At 44.4% G+C, this 25585-nt stretch overlaps 1 protein-coding gene across 1 annotated transcript in view; it reads left to right on the top strand.

Annotated features, from left to right (window-relative positions):
• The window catches only part of POLR1A (polymerase (RNA) I polypeptide A, 194kDa), an 88539-nt gene that overhangs the window by 22003 nt on the left and 40951 nt on the right, over positions 1–25585 (top strand). Inside the window, exons 7-14 of the mRNA XM_011971117.1 lie at positions 1854–1940; positions 3320–3425; positions 4035–4197; positions 6724–6894; positions 7025–7147; positions 9698–9928; positions 14652–14906; positions 19473–19664. Of these exons, the coding sequence (XP_011826507.1) occupies positions 1854–1940; positions 3320–3425; positions 4035–4197; positions 6724–6894; positions 7025–7147; positions 9698–9928; positions 14652–14906; positions 19473–19664 (1328 nt within the window). The remainder of the gene's footprint in view (positions 1–1853; positions 1941–3319; positions 3426–4034; positions 4198–6723; positions 6895–7024; positions 7148–9697; positions 9929–14651; positions 14907–19472; positions 19665–25585) is intronic.

The following is a 25585-nucleotide window of genomic DNA, read 5'->3' as shown; positions in this document are numbered from 1 at the left end:
GAGACACCATCTCAGAAAAACAAAAAAACAAAACAAAAAAAAACTGGACATAACTTAAATACCTATTAACAGAGACTAGTTAAATTATGGTGCTTTTGTTAATTGTTCTCCAAGTTAGGGATTTCTCTAAAAACCTATGATGACATATCCTCTGCAGATTTTAAAGAAACTAGCTGGAGAATTGGAGGTGGAATGAAGCTAGTTTTTAAAAATGGAGGAGGCTGGGTGCGGTAACTCATGCCTGTAATCCCAGCACTTTGGGAGGCCGAGGCGGGTGGATCATGGGGTCATTAGTTCGAGACCAGCCTGGCCAACCAGGCAAAACCCTGTCTCTACTAAAAATACATAAATTAGCAGGGCGTGGTGGCGTGTGCCTGTGATCCCAGCTACTTGAGAGGCTGAGGTGGGAGAATCACATGAACCTGGGAAGGCAGAGGTTGCAGTGAGCCAAGATCCTGCCACTGCACTCCAGCCTGGGTGACAAGAGCAAGACTCCGTCTCGAAGAAAAAAAAAAAAAATGGAGGAAAAGGCAAGAGTGGTGTTTTTAAGTGTGGACTATCTTAGGCTATTTTAAACATCTATATTTGAGCCGTATACTCTTAATTTAGAATTTGCTGTGAGCTAGACACCCTGTCAAGTGTTGGGAACACAGAGAAGGCATAGTGCCTGTCCTGATACGTGTATAAAAAGGGAAAATTGAGCAATGCTTAGTTTCAGTGGATGTATCCAGAAAAGGTGTTTTGGGTTTTTGTTTTGTTCTGTTTTGTTTTAAGACAGGGTCTTACTCTGTCACCCAGGCTGGAGTGCAGTGACACGATCTCGGCTCCCTACAACCTCTGCTTCTTAGGTTCAAGCGATTCTCCTGTCTCAGCCTCCCAAGTAGCTGGGATTACAGGTGTGTGCCACCACACCCAGCTAATTTTTGTATTTTTCGTAGAGTCAGGGTTTCCTGTGTTGGCCAGGCTGGTCTTAAACTCCTCAGGTGATACGCCTGCCTTGGCCTCCCAAAGTGCCCAGAAAGTTTTGAACCTGAAAGACACACTACTTACTTGTCTTAGTTAATCATCTAAATGTCTGGACCCTACCTCCTGAATGGCAGCCCGAAGCCTGGTTTTCTAATGTAACCTGGGTGTCGCTGGTAGACAGCATCCCAGAGTGATCTTGCTTAGTGTGAGAAACCAAGCCCAATCTATTCCTCGCACACCAGTATATTTGTAAAAAGAAGTCAGTCTGTATTTACCCATAAAAATACTTACTTATCCATAATTCAGCTTATGTGAACCTTTCTGGTAAAAACCAGGTAGATAAAGATATTTATTATAATGTTACTTATAATAGCAAAATACGGAAATGAATCCAGATGTCCAATTATGAGAATATGGTTAAGTGAATTAGCAATCATCCTTAATGGACTATCACATAGCCATGAAAAATGGTGATCAGGCAAAAGCTACATAGCAACATGCAGAAATGCTGACAAGATGATACTAAAAGGGCAAAGTAGTATTCAAAATAAATCCACACGGAAGATTACAGTTGTGTAAAATACTTCTATAGACAGAAGTGCTGGAAAACAATATATAAAAGTGATAGTTGTTAATGTGATGGGATTATGGGTAATGTTTTCTTTGCTTTTTTTGGGGGGGGGCGTTTATACAGTAGCCATATGATTTTTATTACTAGAGAAATGAGATTAACGGCCAGAGGGAATCCAGGCCTGAGAATATGCTACCGTAGAGATTGATTTTTGTGGTCAAGTTGCAGGCTTGGTGATAAAGAATGGATACATCCCATTGCAGAAAGAGTACCTGTTCCTGATTTATTGCACTTTGATTCTCCTCCTTGGCTCCAGGAATTGAGGAAGCTCAGATGGGAAAACGAGGATACTTAACACCCACCAGTGCCCGCGAACACCTTTTTGCCCTGTGGAAGAATGAAGGTGCTGTATCAGGCTAAAGAAATAGCCTTGATCTCCTCTAGGCTTTTATTTCCTGGACTCCTTAGCCCTGCCTTATTACTTCTTTTAAGTTGTGATGATTGTAGCTCTGTCCTGGAACTGACCCAGAGGTTTGGGGCAGTCTTCAGGGCACATTGACATTGAGATGTCATAGAGCAGGCAAGGTCATACCCAGCACCAAAAACTTGACAATTACTGCAGCTGAGCCAGGTTATCAAATGACAACTGCAGGTAGGCCTCGCTTAATACAGGTTGGCGTATTTTTAGAAGGTTCAGTGTAACTTATTTTAAATGCCCATAAGTAAAATGCTTTGTGCTTCTGTGAATCAGAGAATGAACTCTGTCTTATTTAAATTGAGACTTTACTGTAAGGGAAATCCTTCTTTCCTTCTGAGTGTATAACAAAACCTATGCAGTATATTCAAGCCCCTGTGAGAGTGTGTTGTGGAATGCTGACTGTAACCTCTGTGTAATAAGAAGCACTTACAAATGAACATGTTGTTAAAGAGATGTCAGGGAAAAAAAAAAAGCACTGGAGTTAGTATGATTGCTTCTGCGGCAGGCCCTAGCACATTTTAATCTTTTTCTCACATCACCAGAAACCTGAAATACAGCTTTGGTCCACAGAAGATCCTTTCTTGGCAGCACCTGTTAGGGGTGGGAGGAGGCTAACTTAGAAAAAAAATTTTATTCAACATTTTTTTATGAAGATCAAAGTAATAATTATGTGTGTGATGTGTATGTGTTTTAATAGTCCAGGAGGGTGATTAAAAACAAGTAAAGTTTCTTCCCCTTCCTTGCTCATCTCAGTTCCTGGGTTAAGAGCTATTGTCCCTGTAGTACCCATTTTTATGCTGTCATATCCCCTGCATACAAACTGTCATGTACACAGAGGCTATTTTTTGTTTTTATAAAGAAAAATGAGGCCAGCCAGGCACGTTAGCTCATGCCTCTAATCACAGCAATATGGGAGGCTGAGGCAGGTGGATCAGTTGAGCCCAGAAGTTCAAGACCAGCCTGGACAACCAAGCAAAACCTCATCTCTTTAAAAAAAAAAAAAGAAAGTGCAAAAATTAGCTGGGCATGATAGCACGCACCTGTAGTCCCAACTACTTGGAAGGCTGAGGTGGCAGAATTGCCTAAGCCTGGGAGGTCAAGGCTGCAGTGAGTCACGATCGCACCACTGCACTGCAGCCTGGGTGACAGGAGTGAGACCTTGTCTCGAGAAAGAAAAATGTGACCTTAACTCTACATATTATCTTGTATTCTGGTTTTTCCTCACTCAGTAATATTTTTATGGTTGTCCTCCCATGCCTTCAGTAATAGATGTAAATGGTCTCCTTGGTTGCTTTCCAATGCAGGATTCTTTCTGAACTACCTTTTTTCGGGAATGGATGATGATGGTATGGAGTCCAGATTCAATCCCAGTGTGTTCTTTCTCGATTTCTTGGTGGTGCCACCCTCAAGGTAATACCCTTTAGTTAACTTATTTCACCTGAAGAAAAGCTTACTAAGGAACTGAACCGTGACCTCTAGGAGAGGTGAAAGGGCCAAGGGCACTGAGACAGAGCTGCAGTTCTGCTCCAGGTGCAGGTGGTGGAAGGGCTTACTTTCCTTCCTGTTTGTTGTGAATGCGATAGGAATGTTAGTTGTTTTTGTTTGCTTGTTTGCTTGTACTGTCTCCCAGGCTAGAGTGCAGTGGCATGATCCTGGCTCACTGCAACCTCTGCCTCCCAGGCTCAAGTGATTCTTCTGCCTAAGCCTCCCGAGTAGCTGGGATTACAGGCATGCATCACCACACCCAGCTAATTTTTGTATTTTTCATAGAGATGGGGTTTCACCATGTTGGCCAGGCTGGTCTCGAACTCCTGACCTCCAGTGATCCACCCGCCGTGGCTTCCCAAAGTGCTGGGATTATAGGCTTGAGCCACCACACCCAGCTGGAATGTTGATTGGGAAGGTTGGTTGTTTTGAGCATGTAGGGTGTGCTCCCTACAGTAGGCATGAGTGAGAGGCTGAAGAACATGACCCTTTCCTCACACTAAACATTCATTTATTCTGTATGTCCCCCTGCAGGTATCGCCCAGTCAGTCGCCTAGGAGACCAGATGTTTACCAATGGCCAGACGGTGAACTTGCAGGCTGTCATGAAGGATGTAGTTCTGATTCGAAAACTTCTGGCATTGATGGCCCAAGAACAGAAGCTGCCAGAGGAAGTGGCCGCACCCCCTCCAGATGAGGTCAGGGCTGCTCTGGTGCTGATGTGATGAGCACACACGCTTGGTGCTAACTCTGTGCGGTGTGGATGCAGACACGGGTTACCAGGAGATGCTTCCTGGGATATTCTTTGCAGCTGGCGGCAGCCTTAGTGTGAGCTGTGGGCTTAGGGGGCACCTAGGAACATTAGGGGAACGCACATGGGTCTGAGCATGGAAAGGTCTGGGTTCTGTGCCGAACGACCATGCCAGGTGACCCTAGTTGAGTCACTTTCTTATACTAGTGTCTGCTATAAAATGCATGTGATTTGTGGTGAGATTTCACACTGAGGCTGTTCTGGGCTACCAGCTCTCAGGAGCTCTAGAGAGAATAGCCTGCTTCCCTCAGGCTCTAAGAGTGTCCCTTCTGGGTCACAGTACTAGAGTTCATATTGTCAACTCTATTTTGGACACATTAATGTCTCCAGCATTGGGGTCAGGAAAGTAGTATTGTAGAGTATAAATTCCTCTCAGAACAGGACAGTTTCAACTAACGTTTCCTGAGCCCCTTCTGTGTGCCAGGTTAAATAGTAGGTCTTCAGTGGGTACAAAGGTGAATTGGGCACCCAGGAAGCTTGCTGAGGTCATCAAGATCCTTCCCAGCTCTAAAGTACTCTCTGGATGCAAATAGGCAGCCTTGGGTAGACAGACAGGATTCTCAGACTCCAGCCACTGGGACAGTCCCGCTGTCTGACAGGCCCATCACAAGGTGGCACCACTGTCTCCTGGACACTTAAGCTGCAGGTTACACTTGGGGCTTTCTTTGGTTTTGCTTGTTTCCTGGTCGGCCAGCATTGGTGTGCTTTTAAAAACTCCTTAGTGTGAGAGAAATCAGCCATCTGCATGCCTTAGTGCAGTTTCCAAGGAAAGACCATGGGATAACTGCTCCCAATGACTAGAGTTGAGAATCTTAGTTGGATGTCCCTTAAAAATCGGGCAGCCTGGCCAGGCATGATAGCTCACAGCTGTAATCCCAGCACTTTGGGAGACCAAGGCAGGAGGTTCACTTGAGCCCAGGAGGTTTAGACCAGGTGGGCAACATGGCGAAACCCCATCTCTACCAAAAATACACAAAATAGCTGGGTGTGGTGGCTCATGCCTATGGTGACAGCTACTCAGGAGGCTGAGGTGGGAGGATTGCTGGAGCCAGGGAAGTCAAGGCTGCAGTGAGCTATGATTGCACAAGTGTACTCCAGCTTGGGTGACAGAGTTAAACACCATCTCAAGAATTAAAAAAAAAAAAAAAATTGATCATCCCCTTTGTCGAACAAATGTTTGGTCTCTGAGGGGCAAATAGCATCCTCTGATTCCTATGCCCCAGTGTCCTCTTTCCTTGTGACTGACAGGACATGTTTTTTCTTCCCCCTGAGTCTCTGTGTTCCATCCTCATGGCAGCCCTTGCCAGGCACCATCTAGGCACTGGGGATACGCCAGTGAGACAAGTTCTCACTCATTTCACAATCACTGGTCCTGAGCCAGGTAATGCCATGAGCAGTGAGTTGGGCTAACAGGACCCAGTCATCATGCAGGTGACCATCTCTCCCACTGGGACTCCAGCCAGAAGGGGACCCTGAGTGTTTTATGTAGAATACATCTATTTTCCCTCCAACTAAAGAAGACTCTTGTGTTCCTCAGGGTTGAGGACAAGCCCACTTCATCACTACTGGGTTTTCATGACATTCTCATTTACTGAATCTTCACCCACCGCCACCCTCCCACCTCAAGACACTGACAGGTTTCTTCTCTCATCTGCCCACACTGGAAGACATGGGACCATCTGTCTGCTTGTGTCATACCCAGCCAATGGGGCCAGTAGGTGGCCAGACAGTATCAATAGGTGGTGCTCTAAACCAGCGGAAGGCAGTTTCTGTCCCCTGGGTAGGGAGTGGGAGAGAGGAGGAGACGGAGCTAGAGGCAAAAATATTAAAAAAGGATTGGTTAAATATTCCAATGAGACTTGGCAATCATCCAGTAACTTGATATAGCTCAGTTGAAGACCCACATCTTAATTGATGACATAGAATATCATATGGCAAACCTAGCTCCTCTTAAGAAATTGTTCCACCTGCATGTTTGTAAGTGGTTTGGATCAAGTTTTTCAAAGCCATAACTAAAACTGAAACTGCATATGAGAATCGGTTATCTGGTGGGATAACAGAACTTCCTGAGAAATGTACTGATGTGAGAAGGACTTCTTAGTTTTCTTTAGGAATTGCATATTAAAGAATTTCAGCAAATGCCTTAAGAAAGGAGCATGCTTACTCATTTTGAATTCATCTTACTACTAGAAAGAGACAGACTGGTAAATATGTAATAGTGCTGATATGTCTTATCGACATGTACTTACAAGATTGATTTATCAGCACGTTTGTCTCTGATCTGTCAGGTTCAGAGGAGATAAACTCCAGAGTGCATAGTCGTCAGAGCCAGGGTAAGAAAGAAAAATTAAATCAAGCCAGGCCTTTTGGAGCTTTTTTCCATCATTCCTGTTTTCTTGGTTTTATCTTCCAGGAAAAAGACTCTTTGATTGCTATTGACCGATCCTTTTTGAGTACACTTCCAGGCCAGTCCTTCATAGACAAACTTTACAACATTTGGATTCGCCTTCAGAGCCACGTCAATATTGTGTTCGATAGTGAGATGGACAAACTAATGATGGACAAGTACCCAGGCATTAGGCAGGTGAGCAAAAACTGGATTCCCACTGCTAGCTGCAGAGGATAAATAATAAACATTGTGTATTGAAACAAGAAACTAATAAGCCTACTGGAATTCTTGTTGAATGTTATTATGGCCTTTTTTCTCCATAAAGATCCTGGAAAAGAAAGAAGGCCTGTTCCGAAAACACATGATGGGAAAGCGAGTGGACTACGCTGCGCGCTCAGTTATCTGCCCAGACATGTACATCAACACCAACGAAATTGGAATTCCCATGGTGTGTGTGTGTGTGTGTGTGTGTGTGTGTGTGCGCAGGGCTCATTTGCTCCCTGTGGGTGGCAGACAGGAATGCCACAGAGGGCTGGGGACAGGATGTGCAGCAAATTATAGTGGCTTGGGCAGAACTAGCTTCTGCCTCTTTCTGGACAGGCCATGAGGAGGTGACTGGAAGCCACTTGATGGCATTGCTCTCACTCCTTGCCAGGCTTACAGACACCTTCTACCCACAAGTCAGCACTAGGGAGCTGATTGCGGGGTATTCCACATTCCTGCCCACATAGCTTCCTCCTGCCCACCTCAGCCTAGTCTTTTGACCTTCCTCACCAAATTGAATACATGACAGGGGAGAGGAAGAGGGCATGGGGTCCAGGCATCAGAAATGTGTACCCCAGGTTACTGGGAAGAGGAAAGGGAGTGAGTCCTGGAGAGAGACGTGTGCATGTTGCCCACGCCCTGTTTTGCTTCTCAGGGTAAGCAGCTTACTATTCACCTGTTAGTGCTCTCCCGCGACCCCCTCCGGGAGCCAGCTTCATCTTCTCACTTGCTTAGCACTTGACGCCATGGTGCTCAGCAGCAGCAGCCTTTAATGAGCTTCCTCCTTAATAGGCCTCGAGGTCAGTAATGTGAAGGTGGTTTAATTTCCCTCCGTGGAGAGCCTCATTTCCTCGCGCACCACCCGCTCCACCCCTCTCTGGGGACTGGTGATGAGCAGCGCTGAAGTGTTCTTTCCGATCATCCTGTGTCCCCATGGCCTCATCTCTCTGTGGCACACTTGGACTTCCTGGACAAAGGCAGTCCGAGAAGGCCCAGTCCTGTGCCCACTGCCTCCTAGGAACCATAGTCCTTGCATCTGAAAGCTGGATCACATGGTGAGGACCAGCTTTGTGAAGTCCAGTGGTGACATTCCCAAATCTGAGGCCCTGAGGAGACATGTAGCAACTTTTGGTTGCCCTCTCTGGACAGAAGGCAGGGGCCAGCCTTGTTGGCCTTGACCTCATAGTGCCTGCAGCGTCCCCAGCTCTGCGAGAGACCTTCTGTGCTGCCTCTTCTGTCTTCCAAGGTGCTGGGTTCTCGTTTGTGGATCTGGGTTTGTTTGATAGTGGCTTGTCCCTGGAGGAGAGACTCCGAAGTCACTTCTCTGCCCACCTGCAGACTGCTGCGAGTCTCAGGGCCATGGTGGCCTGGGGTGTAGGTATTCCTCACAGTATAGCTGGAAAGAGCAGAGCAGATAGAACTGCCTCTGGCCTCTTGGATCACACGCTTCCCATAGAGTGCTGTTGACAGGTGCCACAGGAACAAGGAGCTAGAGACCAGCAGTGAAGCACAGACTAGTGTGCTCCTATATAAAGCGGTGTCCAGGGGTGGAGACAGACAGTAAATAGATAAACAAGTATAGATATGCTCTGTTGAACGGTGATGGGTGGTAAGTGTATCAGCAATAGTAGAGCAGGCTCAGGCTGAGGAATGCAGGGGCTGGGGTAGCCCCAGGAGCCTTCTGAGAAAGTGCTGCTGCACGGGACCTGTGCAAAGCTAGATGAGTTCCTTTATGTAGGATGTCTCAGAGCCTCTGGTGTGTTTGTATACATTTGGAAGGTACATTAGAGATTTATAATATTCAGTAGCTCAAAAACTCATTTAAACAGGGAACTTGTTTTACTTGGAGTGTCTCCCAGGCCTAACTTTAAACACAGCACACTGCATTTTCTTAGGTGTCAGAGGAATGTGTCAGTTTCATCTCAAGTACCACCTTGATTGTAATGGCTGCTACAGAACTGTGGAGCTGAGAGATTCCAATGCCATGTCTGGGCTCAGAGACAGCACCACGATCTGTTAGTGATGTCTGCTGGGGTGGATGAGGAATGTTGTGGTATTTGAGGACAGGCATTTGCCACCTGTCTCAAGCAAGTGCCCCAAGCCACCTTTGGGAACTTTGAATTTATTGGCAGATAAGAAAATGAAGTTTTAGAGTGGGTTAAAAAAATTAGCCAGGCACGGTGGCTCACACCTGTAATCCCAGCACTTTGGGAGGCCGAGGTGGGCAGATCAACTGAGGTTGGGAGTTCGCGACCAGCCTGACCAACATGGAGAATCCCCATCTCTACTAAAAATACAAAATTAGCTGGGTGTGGTGGTGCATGCCTGTAATCCCAGCTACTCGGGAGGCTGAGGCAGGAGAATTGCTTGAACCCAGGAGGCGGAGATTGTGGTGAGCTGAGATCGTGCCACTGTACTCCAGCCTGGGCAACAAGAGCAAAACTCCATCTCAAAAAAAAAAATTTAAAAAAAAAATTGTAATATGTAAACTGCTGCACTTAAATTATTCTCCTCAGACTAACTGCTGGAAAAGGAGGCCTAGTCTCTATACCGTTAAGGGAGTAGCAGAAGACAGGCAGGATGTTACTTCGCTCACTGGATGGCCTTCTTGGCCAAGTCAGATAGCTCCTCCTCATCTTGGGGGAAAAGACACAGCCTATTGAGACAGATTTGGGGTCCATGAGACCTTTTTTTCTCCCTGCCCTGATTTGCTACCTCCATTCCTCATTTCCAGGTATTTGCCACAAAACTGACCTACCCACAGCCAGTTACCCCGTGGAATGTTCAGGAACTTAGGCAAGCGGTCATCAACGGCCCCAATGTGCACCCAGGAGCCTCCATGGTCATCAATGAGGACGGCAGCCGCACAGCCCTGAGTGCTGTGGACATGACCCAGCGAGAGGCCGTGGCCAAGCAGCTCCTGACCCCAGCCACGGGGGCACCTAAGCCCCAGGGGACAAAAATTGTGAGTATGGGCAGCTTTGGTCAGGTACCTATCCGGCTCCTGTTCGGATCCTGGTAATTGGTGGCCATCAGGTGTGGCTCCAGTGCACGCTGACACAGGAGCCCATCCCTAGGAGGAAACTCCCCCACACGTGGGTGACTTTTAAGATTCACCTTGTAGTCTCTGGGCAGAAGAATGACTGCCCTTAAACAGGGCTACTCAAAGGGTAGTCCCCGGACCAGCATCAGCAGCATCCCTGGAGCTTGTGAGCAATGCAGATCCCCCCACCCCTACTGAATTTGAATCTCTGAGAATAGAGTTCAGAATCTTTCTTTATCATGCTTTCCAGAGGGTTCTTCTGCATGCTGTTGTTTGAGAGCCACTCTTAGGAAGGCAGTGCTCTGTGCCAGTGATAACCAACAAGTGGCAGGTTATAACTAATGTTTCCATTTTGGGCCATTGCTAATGCCAGCCCATAGTGCTGTGGTAGGGAATCCTGAGGCTCTATCTGGTTCCACTGGAAGGAGCACATGATCAATTAACAATGTTGCTGAATGCATGAAATCAGCAGGTGACAGCTCTGTGGCTCTGTCACGTAATAGCCATTCCTGCTGGGAGGGGAGTAGCAGATGACCCCAATCTAGGCAACAGTGGCAGCAGTTGTTGGAGGGAAGTGGATTCGACTTGGGTGTAACCCACAAGTGACTACCGGAGTCAATGGGTGACTGCCTGGATTTTCCTCACCCACCTGCACAGAAGGCAGGCCTCTCCTTGCCCTCTGCCCACCCATACCCCATGGCTGACCTGCTCTTCTTTAACACTGAGTTCAGCTCTGCAAAGTTGCATCAGCCTTGAAGAAACTTTGGAGGAACCGAGAGGAAAAGGAAATGCTCCTGGCCTTGCGGCGATGCTCATCACTGCTCACCACAGGCCTTCTTGCTTCCTCTGGTTCTCACCGCCGTCCTGAGGGACAGCAGTAATACACCGCCTGTTTTCTCCTTTGGCACTGGGGCACATGCAAACACAGATAAGTCACCTCTTTTGTTCTTCTCTAGTGCACAAAGTAAGGTTTGTATTCAGGTTCGTAGAATCAGTCTGCCTTTCCTAAGTGCCTGGTGTTTGGCTAGGCACTCTGTGAGCAATGCAAAAAGAAGCAAGGTGTATTTCACTTCACTTACATTTAACTCAGGTCAAACATGTGAAACAGACTCACAATAGGAAAGGATGAGAGAGAGACTAGGAGAAGCGGTGAGGGATGAGGCAGTACTGATGCCCCCTGCATGCTAGCACTTTGCAGTCCCTGTGGACGGATCCTCGCCACCCTGGAGTTGACAGCGTGGTGGGGGAACCACTAGGAAATGAGCATATAAATGTATTGCTGTTGCGGAGGGGTGTGGAAGACACCACAGGGAACAGCAGTGACAGACAGTGACTTTAAGCATATAATGCCCAAGAAGAAACAAGTTTGAGGGGAATGTGCAGGGCAAGTAGGCAGGGAGAGTTTGGGGTCATCAGGAGGCAGCTGTGAGCCAGGTGCTGGGGCCAGCCTCAGAGCTAAAGAGGGGACTGAAGGCAGTGAACTCTTGCTGCTCCCTCAGGCCTTAGCAAGCCCTCGTTCCTCTGGGATCAGATAGTAAATATTTCTGTGGTCCTGGGCCATGCAGGCTGTGCTGTAGCTGCTCAACTCTGCCGCCTAATGCCAAAGCAGCCACGGATAGTACACAAATGGGCATGGCTGTGTTCCAATAAAACTTTATTTACAGAACCAGGTGGCCAGCCTGAGGACTGTAGTCTGCTACCCCCAAAACTGTGATTTTTTTTTTTTTTTTTTTTTCCTTTAGATAAGGTCTCATTCTGTCTCCCAGGCTGAAGTGCAGTGGCGCAATCACAGCTGCTGCAGCCGCCACCTCCGAGGCTTAGGTGATCCTCCTGACTCAGCCTTCCGAGTAGCTGGGACCACAGGTGTGGCTAATTTGTGTATTTTCTGTAGATGTGGGGTTTCACCATGTTGCCCAGGCTGGTTTCCAACTCCTGGGCTCAAGAGATCTGCCCTCCTCAGCCTCCCGAAGCTCTGGGATTACAGGCATGAGCCACTGCTCCTGGCCTGTAATTTTTGAAGACTTTGGTTAATGTGTTGCATATGGGCCAGGGCAAGGCTGAAGGGCTGTGTGAGGCTGATTGGGAAGGAAACACTGAGGTCTGGGTGAGGAGGAACCACAGGCTAGGTGAGGAGGGGAAAGGCCAAAAGGACCCATTTCCCCTGTGAGGTATGAAAGCTCTGCCCCATCCCCTGGGCCTTGTAAATAAAAGAGGAAATGGCCCAAAGATCCAAGGCTCATTGCCCTGTTCAGCAGCCTGCTAGAAGCCGGCCTTTGGCTCCGAGCCTGCCTCTTAAATCTCTGACCCTGGGGCACTGGGGCACGTTCATTTTCACTGCAGTATTTATTTAGAGACAAGAGAAAGGAAGGGCCTCGGGTTTGGGTTGGCAAGGGGAATACCCTGTGCTCCAGGGCTTCTGTTTGGATTGGCCAGTGCCTGCCAGACTGGCCTGTGTACCTTCCCAGCTGTGGTAAGTTTGCTTACGCTGGAGGATGTCTCGAATTTGCAAGACTCAAATCCTAGGCCCAGCCTGGCTCTTTGGGCTTGGGCCACAGACCTAGGCAGTTCCTCCCTTGAGAGGCTAAAGAAAGAAGACCTCAGCTTGTATGACGCAGTCAGACGGCAGCCAGTGCCCTGGGCAGATGCTCATGGGAACCCTCAGAGTTTAGGTCTCCTTGGAAACATGGGACTTGGCAATGGGGAGGGGAAGGTTTGAATTCCTTGGGAAGCAAAATGATGGACTCCATGCTAGGTACTTTTAGGACTGCTTTGTAGCACATGAGGATTTTGCTCCCTGCTTCCCTGAGCTAGAGAGAGAGAACTTTTAACCTCACTGAACAGGAACTGGGGAGAGAGTTTTGGGGAGCATCTCTTAATTACTTCTAGCCTCTCTCTTTAGTGAACTTTCTCATACAGTTTCATGAATGTAGGCAACATAAGAAGAAACTAGACTTCCAATAATTTGTTGTTTTCTCCTACCTGCTATCTGTTGTGATTTGGAGGAGATTTGGGGTGGCAGAGATTTCACCAAGTCTCCATAATTCCTTTGTACTACTAATAGGAGCCCTTCAAAATGCATGGGGTGGCAGTTACCTTCATGCATTTGTCTTTTAAGGTGTCACTTTATGTTCAGTGTTTAGGAGGCCCTGTAGTTAATATAATTAAAGATAAGGGTAGTAAGGGTCTTAATAGGCGCTACGGGAAAGTCAGCTTTGTGAGAGAGATGTCTGTCAGAAGGACATGACCAGCCAGGTATTTATAAGGGGGAAAAAGTATGAGCAGTGGCTATCTTAGAGGGGTACAATTACTTGTGATTTTTAAATTCTTATCTTTAAAATTGTCTGTATTTTCTGTTTTCCCTCCCGCAATAAGCATAACACTTGTTCAATATTTCTTTCTTTCTTTAAAAATAAGTGAAGATCTTTTTTAAAATTTACAGAAGCATCACATATTCATTATAGAAAGAACAATGCTAAGATGTAGGAAAGTAGCTCCGTGTGGTGGCTCCTGCCTCTAATTCCAGCACTTTGGGAGGCCAAGCCAGGAACATCGTTTGAGGCTAGGAGGTTGAAGCTGCAGTGAGCCATGATTATACCGCTATACTCCAGCCTGGCAACAGAGAGAGACCCTGTCTCAGAAAAATAGTAACAGCCTAGTGAGGATCCAAGCACCCCTTTCCCATATAGACACACACACACACACAAACACACACACACACACACACACAGAAGCTGGGTTGGTTTTTAAATTGCTTTTTTTTCATCACGTCACATGCCACCTGGGTTTTTTTTTTTTTCTTTGCTGTAATACATTATTGTCATCACTTCAGACCTTGTATGTATTTACCTTATCCTTGTTCATCACTGCATAATATCCCATAGTGTGGACACACTATTGTCCCTTCTATGGGGCAGTCAGGTTATTTCTAGCTTTTGCCGCTGTAAATGCTGCTGCATACTCATCTAACCTGTGTGGGTGCTTTTTTTTTTCCCTGAAGAGCAACAGGAAATGTGTTTTAAGTGTTCTAATAGCTATTTTCAAACTCCATTCCCAAAAGACGATGACCATGTACAGTTCTTAATTTTTGAAGTGCAATAAAGTGTTTTCTGAGGGCATTGAACTAAGAACCCTGTTCTGGCTCTGCTGTATGAAGCTGGGCAAATTTTTTGTGAAATGTAGAATTTCTGTTTAGAATAATGTACTCACATGTGATCATGAGGGGATTTGAGAGTCTGCCAATGCCTTTCAAACCCAGTGGTTTTATGGTTATGTCTTCATTTTGTTATGGTTATGTCTTCAGGAGTTGTATCCATTTCTTTCTTCAGATTAGTTTTCAGAGGAATCCAGGAACCTGGGAGGGCTATACCTCTCTGAAGAAGACAAAGACCTGTGGTCTTATTTGTTCCTTATACTTCTGAGCCTAGGACCAGGATCAGGGTTGTAAAGGGCCAGGACCAGAAGAGCCTAGGAGGTATTTTTCAGAGATTTCTAGGGTTTTGCTCCACATTAAAAATTCCGCTTGCATTTAGCTGACTACAACATGAGACAGAAGCCACACCTTGGCCAAGTTGAGGTGAGCACTTGGAAAGAGCAGTGGTGATACTGATGTTTGCACTGATCACCCACCTGTCCACTCTGTTCCCAGGTGTGCCGGCATGTGAAGAATGGGGACATTCTGCTACTGAACCGACAGCCCACCCTGCACAGACCCTCCATCCAGGCCCACCACGCCCGCATCCTGCCTGAAGAGAAAGTGCTGCGACTCCACTATGCCAACTGCAAGGCCTATAATGCCGACTTTGATGGAGATGAGATGAATGCCCATTTCCCCCAGAGTGAGCTGGGCCGGGCGGAGGCCTACGTCCTGGCCTGCACCGATCAGCAGTACCTTGTTCCCAAGGTAGGTCTGGCCTTGAGGCCATTCCGTGGTCATCGTCAGCATGACTTAGCACTTTTAACTTGGGCCCTGCCAGCCCCTGGGGTCACTGGGCAGTTCCGGGACAGGGGCACCTGGAATGGAGGGTCCTGGTTTCTCCCAGGCGGGGCTTTTGGCCCATCTAGTTGCTTAGAGGCTGGGAAATGTTTCTGTCTTCCTACGTTGTAAAATGTAAATCAGGACAGAAATTGTAATAGCCATCCCAGAAAGCCTACCTTAGTAACTGTATAATAGATCTTGTATTCAACACTTAAGTTTGGATTCTGCAACTTAGTAGCCCCTGGCCAGCGTTAGCATCCCAACACTGTAATGGTTCTCATGGTCCACAGATGACTTTGATCCTTTGTTCTGACAAACATGAGTTTTAAGAAGCAGCCTAACCCCAAGGGCCCAGAAGAAATCCCCCATCAACCCGTGAAGGCATCTTCTCTCCTCTTTGAATCCCTTCCTTCCTTCTCCAAGTTCAGTCCTCAAGGGCAACCCCATGTGGTCACAGCTATCCAGAGGGACATGTGGGAAGGATAGAACTTCCTCCCCCATGTCCTGAGCAGCTGACTCGTGACCAGGAGTGGCAGGGGCGTGAGTTAGCATGTGCTCATGGGAGGGACAGAGCGGGGAAAGAGGCAGGCTGCAGGGAAGAAGACACAGTGTGTTCCAGTGCCTGCTTCACCCTCACCACCCACCCAAAGGTCCGAGGCCTCCTAAATTATAAGCTGTTTGTACCACAGTGATTCACAGTTATACATCATTCATTTGGATTGTGGTGGAGTATGAAGAATAATCGTTTAATGTCAAACCAAGGCTCCCATTTCCCAAGTACTTTTTCAGTGCCATGCACTGTGCAGAGAGCACTTTAGAGGCTCCTCATTTCACCCTCCCCACAGTCCTTGGAGGTAGGTGCTATTCATGTCCACATTTTACACTTGAAGCATTTGTGTAACTTGTCCAGGGACACTCAGCTGAGAAGCAGAAGGAAGGACAAGGCGCTCCCAGATCTTTCTGGGGTTTGTGCTGCTGCAGGGATGGAGAGCTCTGTGCACAGGGAGTGCCAGGGGCTGCTCAGAGATGCCTAGCGTCGATCGGCATCCTCTGCTCCTTGGAGCTTCTCTGTTCCCATCAGCTGTCTGCCACTAGGGAATCAGGCAGGTGGCCAGGAGCCCAGCATCCCAGACCCTTTTCCCACCAGATGCACCACTGTGGCTTCACAAGGATCCCGGTTGTTTAAGTTGTCCTTTTCCTTCTCTGCGCACCTTTGTTGGCTGTGGATTAGCGAAGGGACTAGATGTAGGAAGAAGTGGTGAAGGGCCTACCCAGATTACTTGGAAATTTAAAAAAAAAATACATTTGCTAATTTGAAAAGTAGCTTTTTATGTTTTCATTTAAATAATAATGTGGCTTTCGTGGTGGTGGCAGTAAAAGCTGCCATTAAGTGGGCCACGGGCCTTAGATACTGCTGTAAGCAGTTTGCAGACATTCCATTTCTTATGAGGTTCGCGTGATTTTCAGACAAGGAAACACCAAGTGAGTAATATGTCAGCCAGCAATGAGGCCAAGACTCGAACCCAGCAGCTTTGGACGATATCCCCCCCTCCCCGCCCCCCCATCCATGTGCTTGCCTGTGCATATTCTTAGTGTGTTCTTAGCCCCACTCAACGGGCGAGGCTGGGATTAAGGGAAGGCAGGTGACAGGAAGTGGCTCCCAGGACTGTGTAGGTCTCTGACTCTATAACAGCCGAGTCATATTTCACCAGAGGGGATGCTACCAGGGAACAGCAGATGGTTTTTTGCTGGCAGAGTGACCTGAGGCATTTGTTGCGTGGGGAGCTGAAGTGCTGTAAAGTCCTCAAGCCAATGACCTTGAATGTGCTGTGCTTGATTTTGATTGAATAAGGTACAAAAGCCGTAGGAGACTTCATGCTTACATTGTGTCCTGCAGTGGACTGACTTATGTAAATCCAAGTGGGCCTCATCACATGCTCATATGCCTATGAGTTTTAGGTTGGGCGTACACTTAAGGGAGGCAGGAGAACACAGGTAAATAAGCTTAAGGTCAATACATTAATTTATTGAAAAAAGCTTGTGGGAGATGGCTTGAAGATTCAGTGTACTTTCATTCACTTTCTTTTGTCAGAGGTAAAGAGCTTTTGATTCTTGATAAATTTTATTTAGTCCTTGGTGTAAATGCCAAGAAGTGGAATCCTTATATTTGCTAATGGTTATAAAAATACAACATGTCTTTATTGGCAGAGTCCTAAAAGGACAAGAGCTGATTTGGTTAAACTAGGAAAACCAGTATTTTGGGGTCATTTTTCTTAGTGTGTCTTTATTTCCCTTAGTTTCCATATTTCTTTATAATTCTATTTCTTCTGTATTACCAGGTTCTTTCCCTTAACTAACCATAATACCAAAGTAAAGTACATTTTGTCATTAGTTTTATGTACTTAGTAGAGTTTTGTGGCATCTTTTTACTTAAAGTAGGAGTTGAATGGAACTCTATTTCTTTTCCATGAAAACAGTTAAACTTTTCATTTATGTGTTACTTTTTGGACTAATTTTTTTTTCCTTCTGTTTATTTATTGAGGGCCCATGCTTTGTGGAAAGTTTTTAAGCAAGGCTTGAGATATGTTTCCTGACTTCTACCTACTCAGCTAGAAAATTCAAATTACAGAATACCCTATTCCCAAAGCATCCTGACCAGAGACATTAATTGTAATGTCATTTTGCTGTGCTATTAAAAGGAATAGTAAAGCTGACAATTTTCTGGGATTTTGATTCAGAGATGTTCTTTCTGATTCTCAGCAGGATTTAGGAAATTTAGAATTATAAGTAGACCTTTCGTAATTTGCTTTAATCAGCATTCTGCCATATAATTTGTGATGATTGCATTGAAAGCGATTTAGCCATCAAAGTAATTGTCTAGTCACGGAAAAATCTGGGCAGAGAGAGGAAAAGGCACTGAGTAGATCACAGAACCTGTAATTATGTTCTTTAAGGAAGAAAACAAAAGGAAAAATCAGTATCTGCCCGCCAAAGACTGTGAGATGAGTCAAATGCGTAATACTGGTTTGGCTTTTTCCCCCCAAGCAAAATAAGACCATCTAGGCAACAAGAGGTAGAGTGTAATTTTTTATGTACGTTATTAAGTCAAAGCCTTCATAAGAGGGGCTGTGTGCTCCATCTGATCTTGCCTTAGGTCTGTGCCACCTTTCCAGCCCATCTGTAATTGTTATCTTTGAATTTACATAGAGCCTATCACTGTAGTGTTTAGACCATTTGACCAGGATCCTTTTTTAGCCTTTGAGTTAGTACACGTGGTTAAATTTCTAGTGCTTCTCCCAGGCTGCATTTGTGAGTTCCCTTTGCCTTAATTATAAAACATGACCATACTGTTGGCTAGTATTTACCAAATAATCAAATGATTAACAATCTTTATATCCAAGGCACAGGTTTTTCTCGAATTCCTATAAACATTGAAAAGTTTACAAAAGCTACATTTTAAAGAACGTCAGTAAGCATAGCTATTCTTACTTTAGTGTGAGTTACGTTGCCATGAACACAGACCCAACAGATAAGGTTCAGGAGACTGGGGATCAGAATGGCTGTGAAAGTGTCAGATGAAATTAATGCACTCACCAAATCTCAGGCTTTTCATAAAAGCCCTTGTTTTTGGCATCTGGTAGATAACAGCCTTTATTAAGGGCCCACCATGAACCCTGTGCTGTGTTGTGAAGAGATAACTAATAATGGCTCTTCTCCCTTCTGCAATCATGTACGTCAGTCAGGCCCACTCACAGCTCTCTTGAGGAATCTGCCGGAACCCCTTCCTCCCAACACTGGCCAACTCACCCATCAGGCCTCAGCTGTAAAACTGCCCTTCAGAGAGGCTATTTCTGACCATCCTCCTCACCTCAAATCTATATTATGACCCACCCTGTTATTTTCCTCTTTAGCATTTAAAACACGTTGTGATACTGTATTTGTTTACTGTCTAATTCTTCTTCATCATAAAGGACCATGTCTGTTTGGTCCACTGGAGTAGGGAAAAGCCTACCCAGTGCCTAGGCTTTCAGGAGGCTCCTGATAAATATTTGTTGAGTGCATGACTGATTTACAGAAGAGCCAGGCCAGAAATGTGTGAAAAATACTAAAGCATAAAACCAAAGTATAAAAACAAGAACACAGCTGACAGCAGCCAGACCAAATTTAGGCATAAATGCCAAAAATATGCTGGAGTAACTAGAACCAGATGGGATTAAACAGAGAAGGCTTGGGGAACTGGATGAGTTTGAAACAGTTTTGATACAGGATAGTGGGCAAATGGCAAACGTAGAAGCCAGTGCTAAACCCTGGTCTTGTGCTTTGTGAAGCAGTTTGCTCCCAAGCAAGAACATAGTGAGGACGTGGGCCAGACAGGACAGGGATATAAGAAGGGCTCTTGCTAGAAAGTGGCTTCCAGGCAGGTGATTAGGGATTAGAGTTTGACTTAAGATTTGTTTTCATTCTTCTTGTGTTGTCTGTTTTGGCTTATAGGATGGCCAACCATTGGCGGGACTGATCCAGGATCACATGGTTTCAGGTGCAAGCATGACTACTCGGGGTTGCTTTTTCACCCGGGAGCAGTATATGGAGCTGGTGTACCGAGGACTCACAGACAAAGTGGGGCGCGTGAAGCTCTTTCCTCCTTCCATCCTGAAGCCCTTTCTGCTGTGGACAGGAAAACAGGTAATTGGGAGAGAACAACCAGTGTATGTAACAAAAGGAAATAGGCCACTTATGTGAAAGGTTTTATTCTCAGAAGAGCTGAGACCAGAGACAGAGAAATGGCTAAGCCAGCAATAGTCTGACTTTCTTTCCCCTTTCTTTGGGGTTCCTGAGTCTGAGTGGCTTCAAGGGAGTGTCTAGCAAGAGTAGACTGCATAGTAGCCAGGCACCGTGGCTCACACCTGTAATCCCAACATTTTAGGAGGCCGAGGCGGGCGGATCACCTGAGGTCGGGAGTTCGAGACCAGCCTGGCTAACATGGTGAAACCCCATCTCTACTAAAAATACAAAATTAGCTGGGCGTGGAAGTGCACACCTATAATCCCAGCTACTCTGGAGGCCAAGGCAAGAGAATCGCTTGAACCTAGGAGGTGAAGGTTGCAGTGAGCCGAGATCACACCACTGCACTCCTGCCTGGGCAACAGAGTGAGACTCCGTCTCCGAAAAAAAAAAAAAGTAGACTGCATAGTTTCTGTCCTTTGCTTCTAACTTAAATTTGGCATCCTAATAATACAAATATGGTGGTAACAGGCAGTGGTGCTGGTGGAGTAATAGTCATATTTGTTGGGAAGTTCCATGTGTTTGCTGAGTGCTTTAGACACATTATCCGATTTAATCCTCACAACTAATCTGCAATGCAGAGACCATTATTATCTCCCTTTAGGAGATGATAAATTACATGCCCAAGACTACAGGAGGCAGATCAAACCCAGGACTTTTCAACCCCCGAAACATCATACCATACTTCTTCTCAAAGTAACAAAATTACATGATATGTGGTGACCAAATTATGAAAAACAGTAAAATATGTTCTTCTACTGTTGCCTGAGTCTCCAAGATCAGCCTTAAGGATCAACTTCTAGTTGGCTATGTGATCTTAGCCCTGCGGGTCTCAGTTCCTCATCATTTCCTGGGACAGTGGAAATTAACTTTCTAAGCTAAGTTCTGATTCTAAACATGGTTTTTCTCTTTGAAACCAGACTGAACCACAAACAAATTCTTGTGTAGTGTAGTCACTCTTGCCCTTTTCACCTATTTGCAAAAAAAATAGCCTGTACCAACCTTTAGAGACACACTAAAAAATCTCACCCATGACAGAAGCAAAACCTGGACCTATTTCCTAATTTTATTTGGTACAAAAGATTTTAAAAGGATTCAAGGTGTGGCCTCTGGGCATAATGGAATTACATTGGAAATCAGCAAACAAGATGTTTGGAAAAGCCCTCAATATTTGTACTTCTAAATAATGTACTTCTTAAATAGCTCATGGGTCAAAAGAATCTAAAGGAAAATTAGAAATCATTCTGAAGTAGATGAAATGAAAACACAACATATAATTTGTGGGATGCCACTTAAGCAGAACTTAAGGGGGAAATTTATACATAAAATGCCTAGGTTGAAAAGAAGAAAAAGGGTCCCAAATCAATGACTTCAGCTTCAAGTTGATGATCTCTAAGGTCTCTTCCTGCTCTCTGGTTCTTAGTTTGTGGACTTGCAACTTGATTTTCCTTTTTAAGCCAACCTTGCATTCCTGGATAAACCTTCCTTGGTCATGAGGTATTATCCTTTTTATATATTATTGAATTCAATTTGCTAATATTTTGTTTAGAATTTTTTTACTTCTGTGTTTGTGATAGATATTGGTCTGTAGTTTTATTTTCTTATAATACGTTTGTTTGGTTTTGGTATCAGGGTAATGCTGGCCTCACAGAATGAGGTGTTAGGAGGTATTTCCTCTGGTTTTCTGTAAGAGTTAGTATAGTACTGTATTATATTATTTATTCCTTAAATGTGTTGTAGAATTTACCAGTGAAGGCATCTGGGCCTAGAGTTTCTTTGTGGGAAGGTTTTCTTTTCTTTCTTTCTTTTTTTTTTTTTTTTTTTTTTTTTTTTTTTGAGACGGAGTCTCGCTTTGTCACCCAGTGATGTGATCTCGGCTCACTACAAGCTCCGCTTCCCAGGTTCATGCCATTCTCCTGCCTCAGCCTCCCAAGTAGCTGGGACTACAGGTGCCTGCCACCATACCTGGCTAATTTTTTGTATTTTAGTAGAGATGGGGTTTCACCGTGTTAGCCTGGATGGTCTCAAGCTCCTGACCTCATGATCCACCTGCCTCGGCCTTCCAGAGTGCTAGGATTACAGGTGTGAGCCGCTGCACCTGGCCTAGGTTTTCTTTTTCTTTCTTTCTTTTCCTTCTTTTCTTTCTTTCTTTTCTTTCTTTCTTTCTTTTTTTTTTTTTGATGGAATTTTGCTCTTGTTGCCCAGGCTGGAGTGCAATGGTGCGATCCTGGCTCACCGCAACCTCTGCCTCCCAGATTCAAGCAATTCTCCTGTCTCAGCCTCCCAAGTAGCTGGGATTACAGGCATGCGCCATCATGCCCGGCTAATTTTGTATTTTTAGTAGAGCCAGGGTTTCTCCATGTTGGCCAGGCTGGTCTCGAACTCCCAACCTCAGGTGATACACCAATCTTGGCCTACCAAAATGCTGGGACTCCAGGCATGAGCCACCGCACCCAACCTGTGGGAAGATTTTCAATCAAAATTTCTGTTTCTTTAGTAGACGTAGAGCTGTTTTTGGTTATCTGTTTCTTGAATGAGCTTTAATAGTTTGTGTTTTTCAGGGAATTTGTCCATTTCATCTAAGTTACCGAATTTATAGGCACGAAGTTGTTCATAATGTTCTTTTGTTGACCTTTTCTATCTGTAATGCCTATCGTGGTGTCACTTCTCTCATTCCTGACATTGATAATTTGTGTCTTCTCTTTTTTCCTGATCAGTTTGCCTAGAGGTTTATCAGTTTTATTCTCCAAAAAAAAAAAAAAAAAAAAAAAAGTTTTTGGTTTTATTGACTTTATTTTTCTGTTTTCTGTTTCATTGATTTGATCTTTATCACTCCCTTTCTTCTGTTTACTTCAGTTTAATTTGCTCTTTTTTTCCTAGTTCTTTAAGTTTGAAGTTGAAGTCAATTTGAGACCCCCTTTTCTTCTTTTCAATCTAGACATTTTATGTATAAATTTCCCCCTTAAGTTCTGCTTAAGTAGCGTCCCACAAATTAATATGTCATGTTTTCATTTCATCTACTTCAGAATACTTTCTAATTTCCCTTCTGATTTTTTTTTTTTTTTTTTTGATCCATGAGTTATTTTGAAGTATGTTGTTTAGTTATTTAGAAGTACAAATATTGAGGGCTTTTCCAAATATCTTGGTTGTTGATTTCCAGTTTAATTTCATTGTGCCTAGAGACTACACCTTGGATCCTTTTAAAATCCTTTGTGCCAAATAAAATCAGGAAATAGGCCCAAGTTTTGCTTCTGTCATGGGTGAAGTTTTTCAGTGTATCTCTAAAGGTTGGTACAGGCTTTTTTATTTAGCAAATAGGTGAAAAGGGCAAGAGTGACTACACTACACAAGAATTTGTTCATGGTTCAGCCTGGTGCTACAGAGAAAAACCATGCTTAGAATCAGAAGATAAGGAACTTAGCTTAGGAAGTTTATTTCTACTGCCCTGGGAAATGAAGTCTTAGAGTGTTTCTCCAGGACATTTCATACAGCCTCTTGATTGATTTTCTATTTACAAACCGAAGGTCTCTCATTATTTGTTCAAAGAGCATGCAAAGAAAGATATTTGCCTGTCATTGCAAATCTCGAGTTTATAGCTCAGTGCACATTCATAAAGTGAATACATCTTTGCAAACTCTCACCCAGATCAGAAAGTAGCATATCACCAGCACCCCCAGAAGACCCCTCCATGGCCCCTCCCCAGTTTGTACCCCTCGTCAAAGGTAATTACTAACTTGGCTTCCAACACTATAAACAAGTTTTGTCTTTCCTTGAAGTTTATTGAAATGAAATCTTTGTGTGTTACCCATATTATTGTACATAGTAACAGTTTATTTGTTATTGCTTTATAATATTCTATTATGTGACTGTGCCATCATATATTTATCCATTTTTCTATTGATACACATTTGAGTTGTCTCACTTACCTTCATTTGGCTGTTACAAATGGGGCTACTGTGAACACTGTCGTGTGTATCTTTTGTTGAGCACATATATACATTTCAATGGGTAACTATTGAGGCATGGAATTACTAGGTCATAAGATATGTGTTCAACTTTAATAGATAGTTTCCTAAAGTTTTCCAAAATGCTTGTAATAATACACACTTCTACCAGGATGGAGTGCAGTTGTGCCATCTTGGCTCACTGCAACGTCTGCCTTCCAGGTTCAAGTCATTCTCTTGCCTCAGCCTTCCGAGTAACTGGGATTACAGGCATGCTCCACCACCCCTAGCAAATTTTTGTATTTTTAGTAGAGACAGGGTTTTTCCATGTTAGCCAGGCTGGTCTCGAACTCCTGACCTCAGGTGATCTACCCTCCTCAACCTCCCAAAGTGCTGGGATTACAAGCATGAGCCACCTCAGCCAGCTGTTGTTGCTGTTTTCTTTCTGGCTTGTTTAATTTTAGCCGTTCAGGTGAGTATGTAGTGGTATCTTACTGTTTTAATTGTCATTTCCTTAATGACAAGAGAGGTCGAGCACCTGTTCATATGCTTATTGGCTATTTGGATATCATCTTTTATGATGTGCCTGTTCAAATCTTTTGCCTATTTTCTATGTCATTTTCTTATTGACAGATGAGAGGTTTTTAAAAATATAATTTGGTGTAAGTCCATTACCAGATATATATATTGCAAATACCTTCTACTTGGTGGCTAGCCTTTTCGCCTAATGCTGTTTTCTAATGATCAGAAGTTTCTAATTTATAGCTCGCTAATCTCGGTTTTTTGTGACTAGTCCCAGTAGGAGCTCTTTGCCTGCGCTGACGTCTTGTAGGTATTCCCCTCTGTTACCATTTGTAGCTGTATTGTTTTACCTTTCACAGTTAGGTCTGCTGTCTGCCTAGGGATGATTTTTGTGGATGTGCATGAAGTGAGGTAGGGGTCAAGAGTCACATTTTCCCATGTGGATTTCTTATCCAGTGATTGCGACATCATTTGTTGGAAAAGTCCACTTCTCTACTGCTAGTACTCCTGTGTCACAAGCCAAGTAGTAATATATGAGTGAGTCTGTTTCTGGACCCTGTTTGTTTCCATTGCACCAACAGCACACTGTGGTAATTACTGTGAGTTTATACTAAATCTTGACTTCTGATAGTAAAAGTCTCCAGCTATGTTCAAGACTATCCTGATAGGCTTTAATTACATCTCAATATACCTTTATAAAGAAAAAAAGACTGTGTTGAATATTTTGGGGTGTTTGTATTTCCATATAAATTTTAAAGACACCTTGTAAGCGTTCACACTGTGCACACAAATACCTGCTAGGATTTTTCATTGGGATTGCATTGCCTCTGTAGGTCACTTTAGGGAGAATCAACATATTTACACTACTGAGTCATCTAAATTGTGAACATAGCATGCCCTTCAATTATGTAAAAACCTTACACATCTTTTCATTAGATTCACTCCTGGGTATTGCTACAGTAGATGATATTGTTTATTAAATTTTCTAATTTTTTGTGGTTGGTATCTAGAAATACAATTAATTTTTTATATTGTCCTTATATTCGACAAGCTTTATGAATTCAGTTATTAGATCTCTGTCCTTCAAGTTCTTTTAAACTATAAAAGTAAACAAGTTTATTGATAAAGATAAACATAAAAGGAAAAACTCTGTCCCTCCCCAGCCGCACTCTCCACTCTCCGTATACACACATACTCTCATAGAAAATAAATAAGAATGAGGCTGGGCATGGTGGTTTATGCCTGTAATCCCAGCACTTTGGGAGGCCAAGGTGGGTGGATCACATGAGGCTAGAAGTTTGACACCAGCCTGCCCAATGTGGCAAAACCCTGTCTCTACTAAAAATATAAAAATTA

Source organism: Mandrillus leucophaeus, unplaced genomic scaffold (assembly GCF_000951045.1).
Source record: "Mandrillus leucophaeus isolate KB7577 unplaced genomic scaffold, Mleu.le_1.0 Scaffold988, whole genome shotgun sequence".
In the NCBI taxonomy this organism is placed as follows: Eukaryota; Metazoa; Chordata; class Mammalia; order Primates; family Cercopithecidae; genus Mandrillus; species Mandrillus leucophaeus.
The sequence above is the reverse complement of the archived record's forward strand: the minus strand, read 5'-3'. Positions and strand labels throughout refer to the sequence as shown.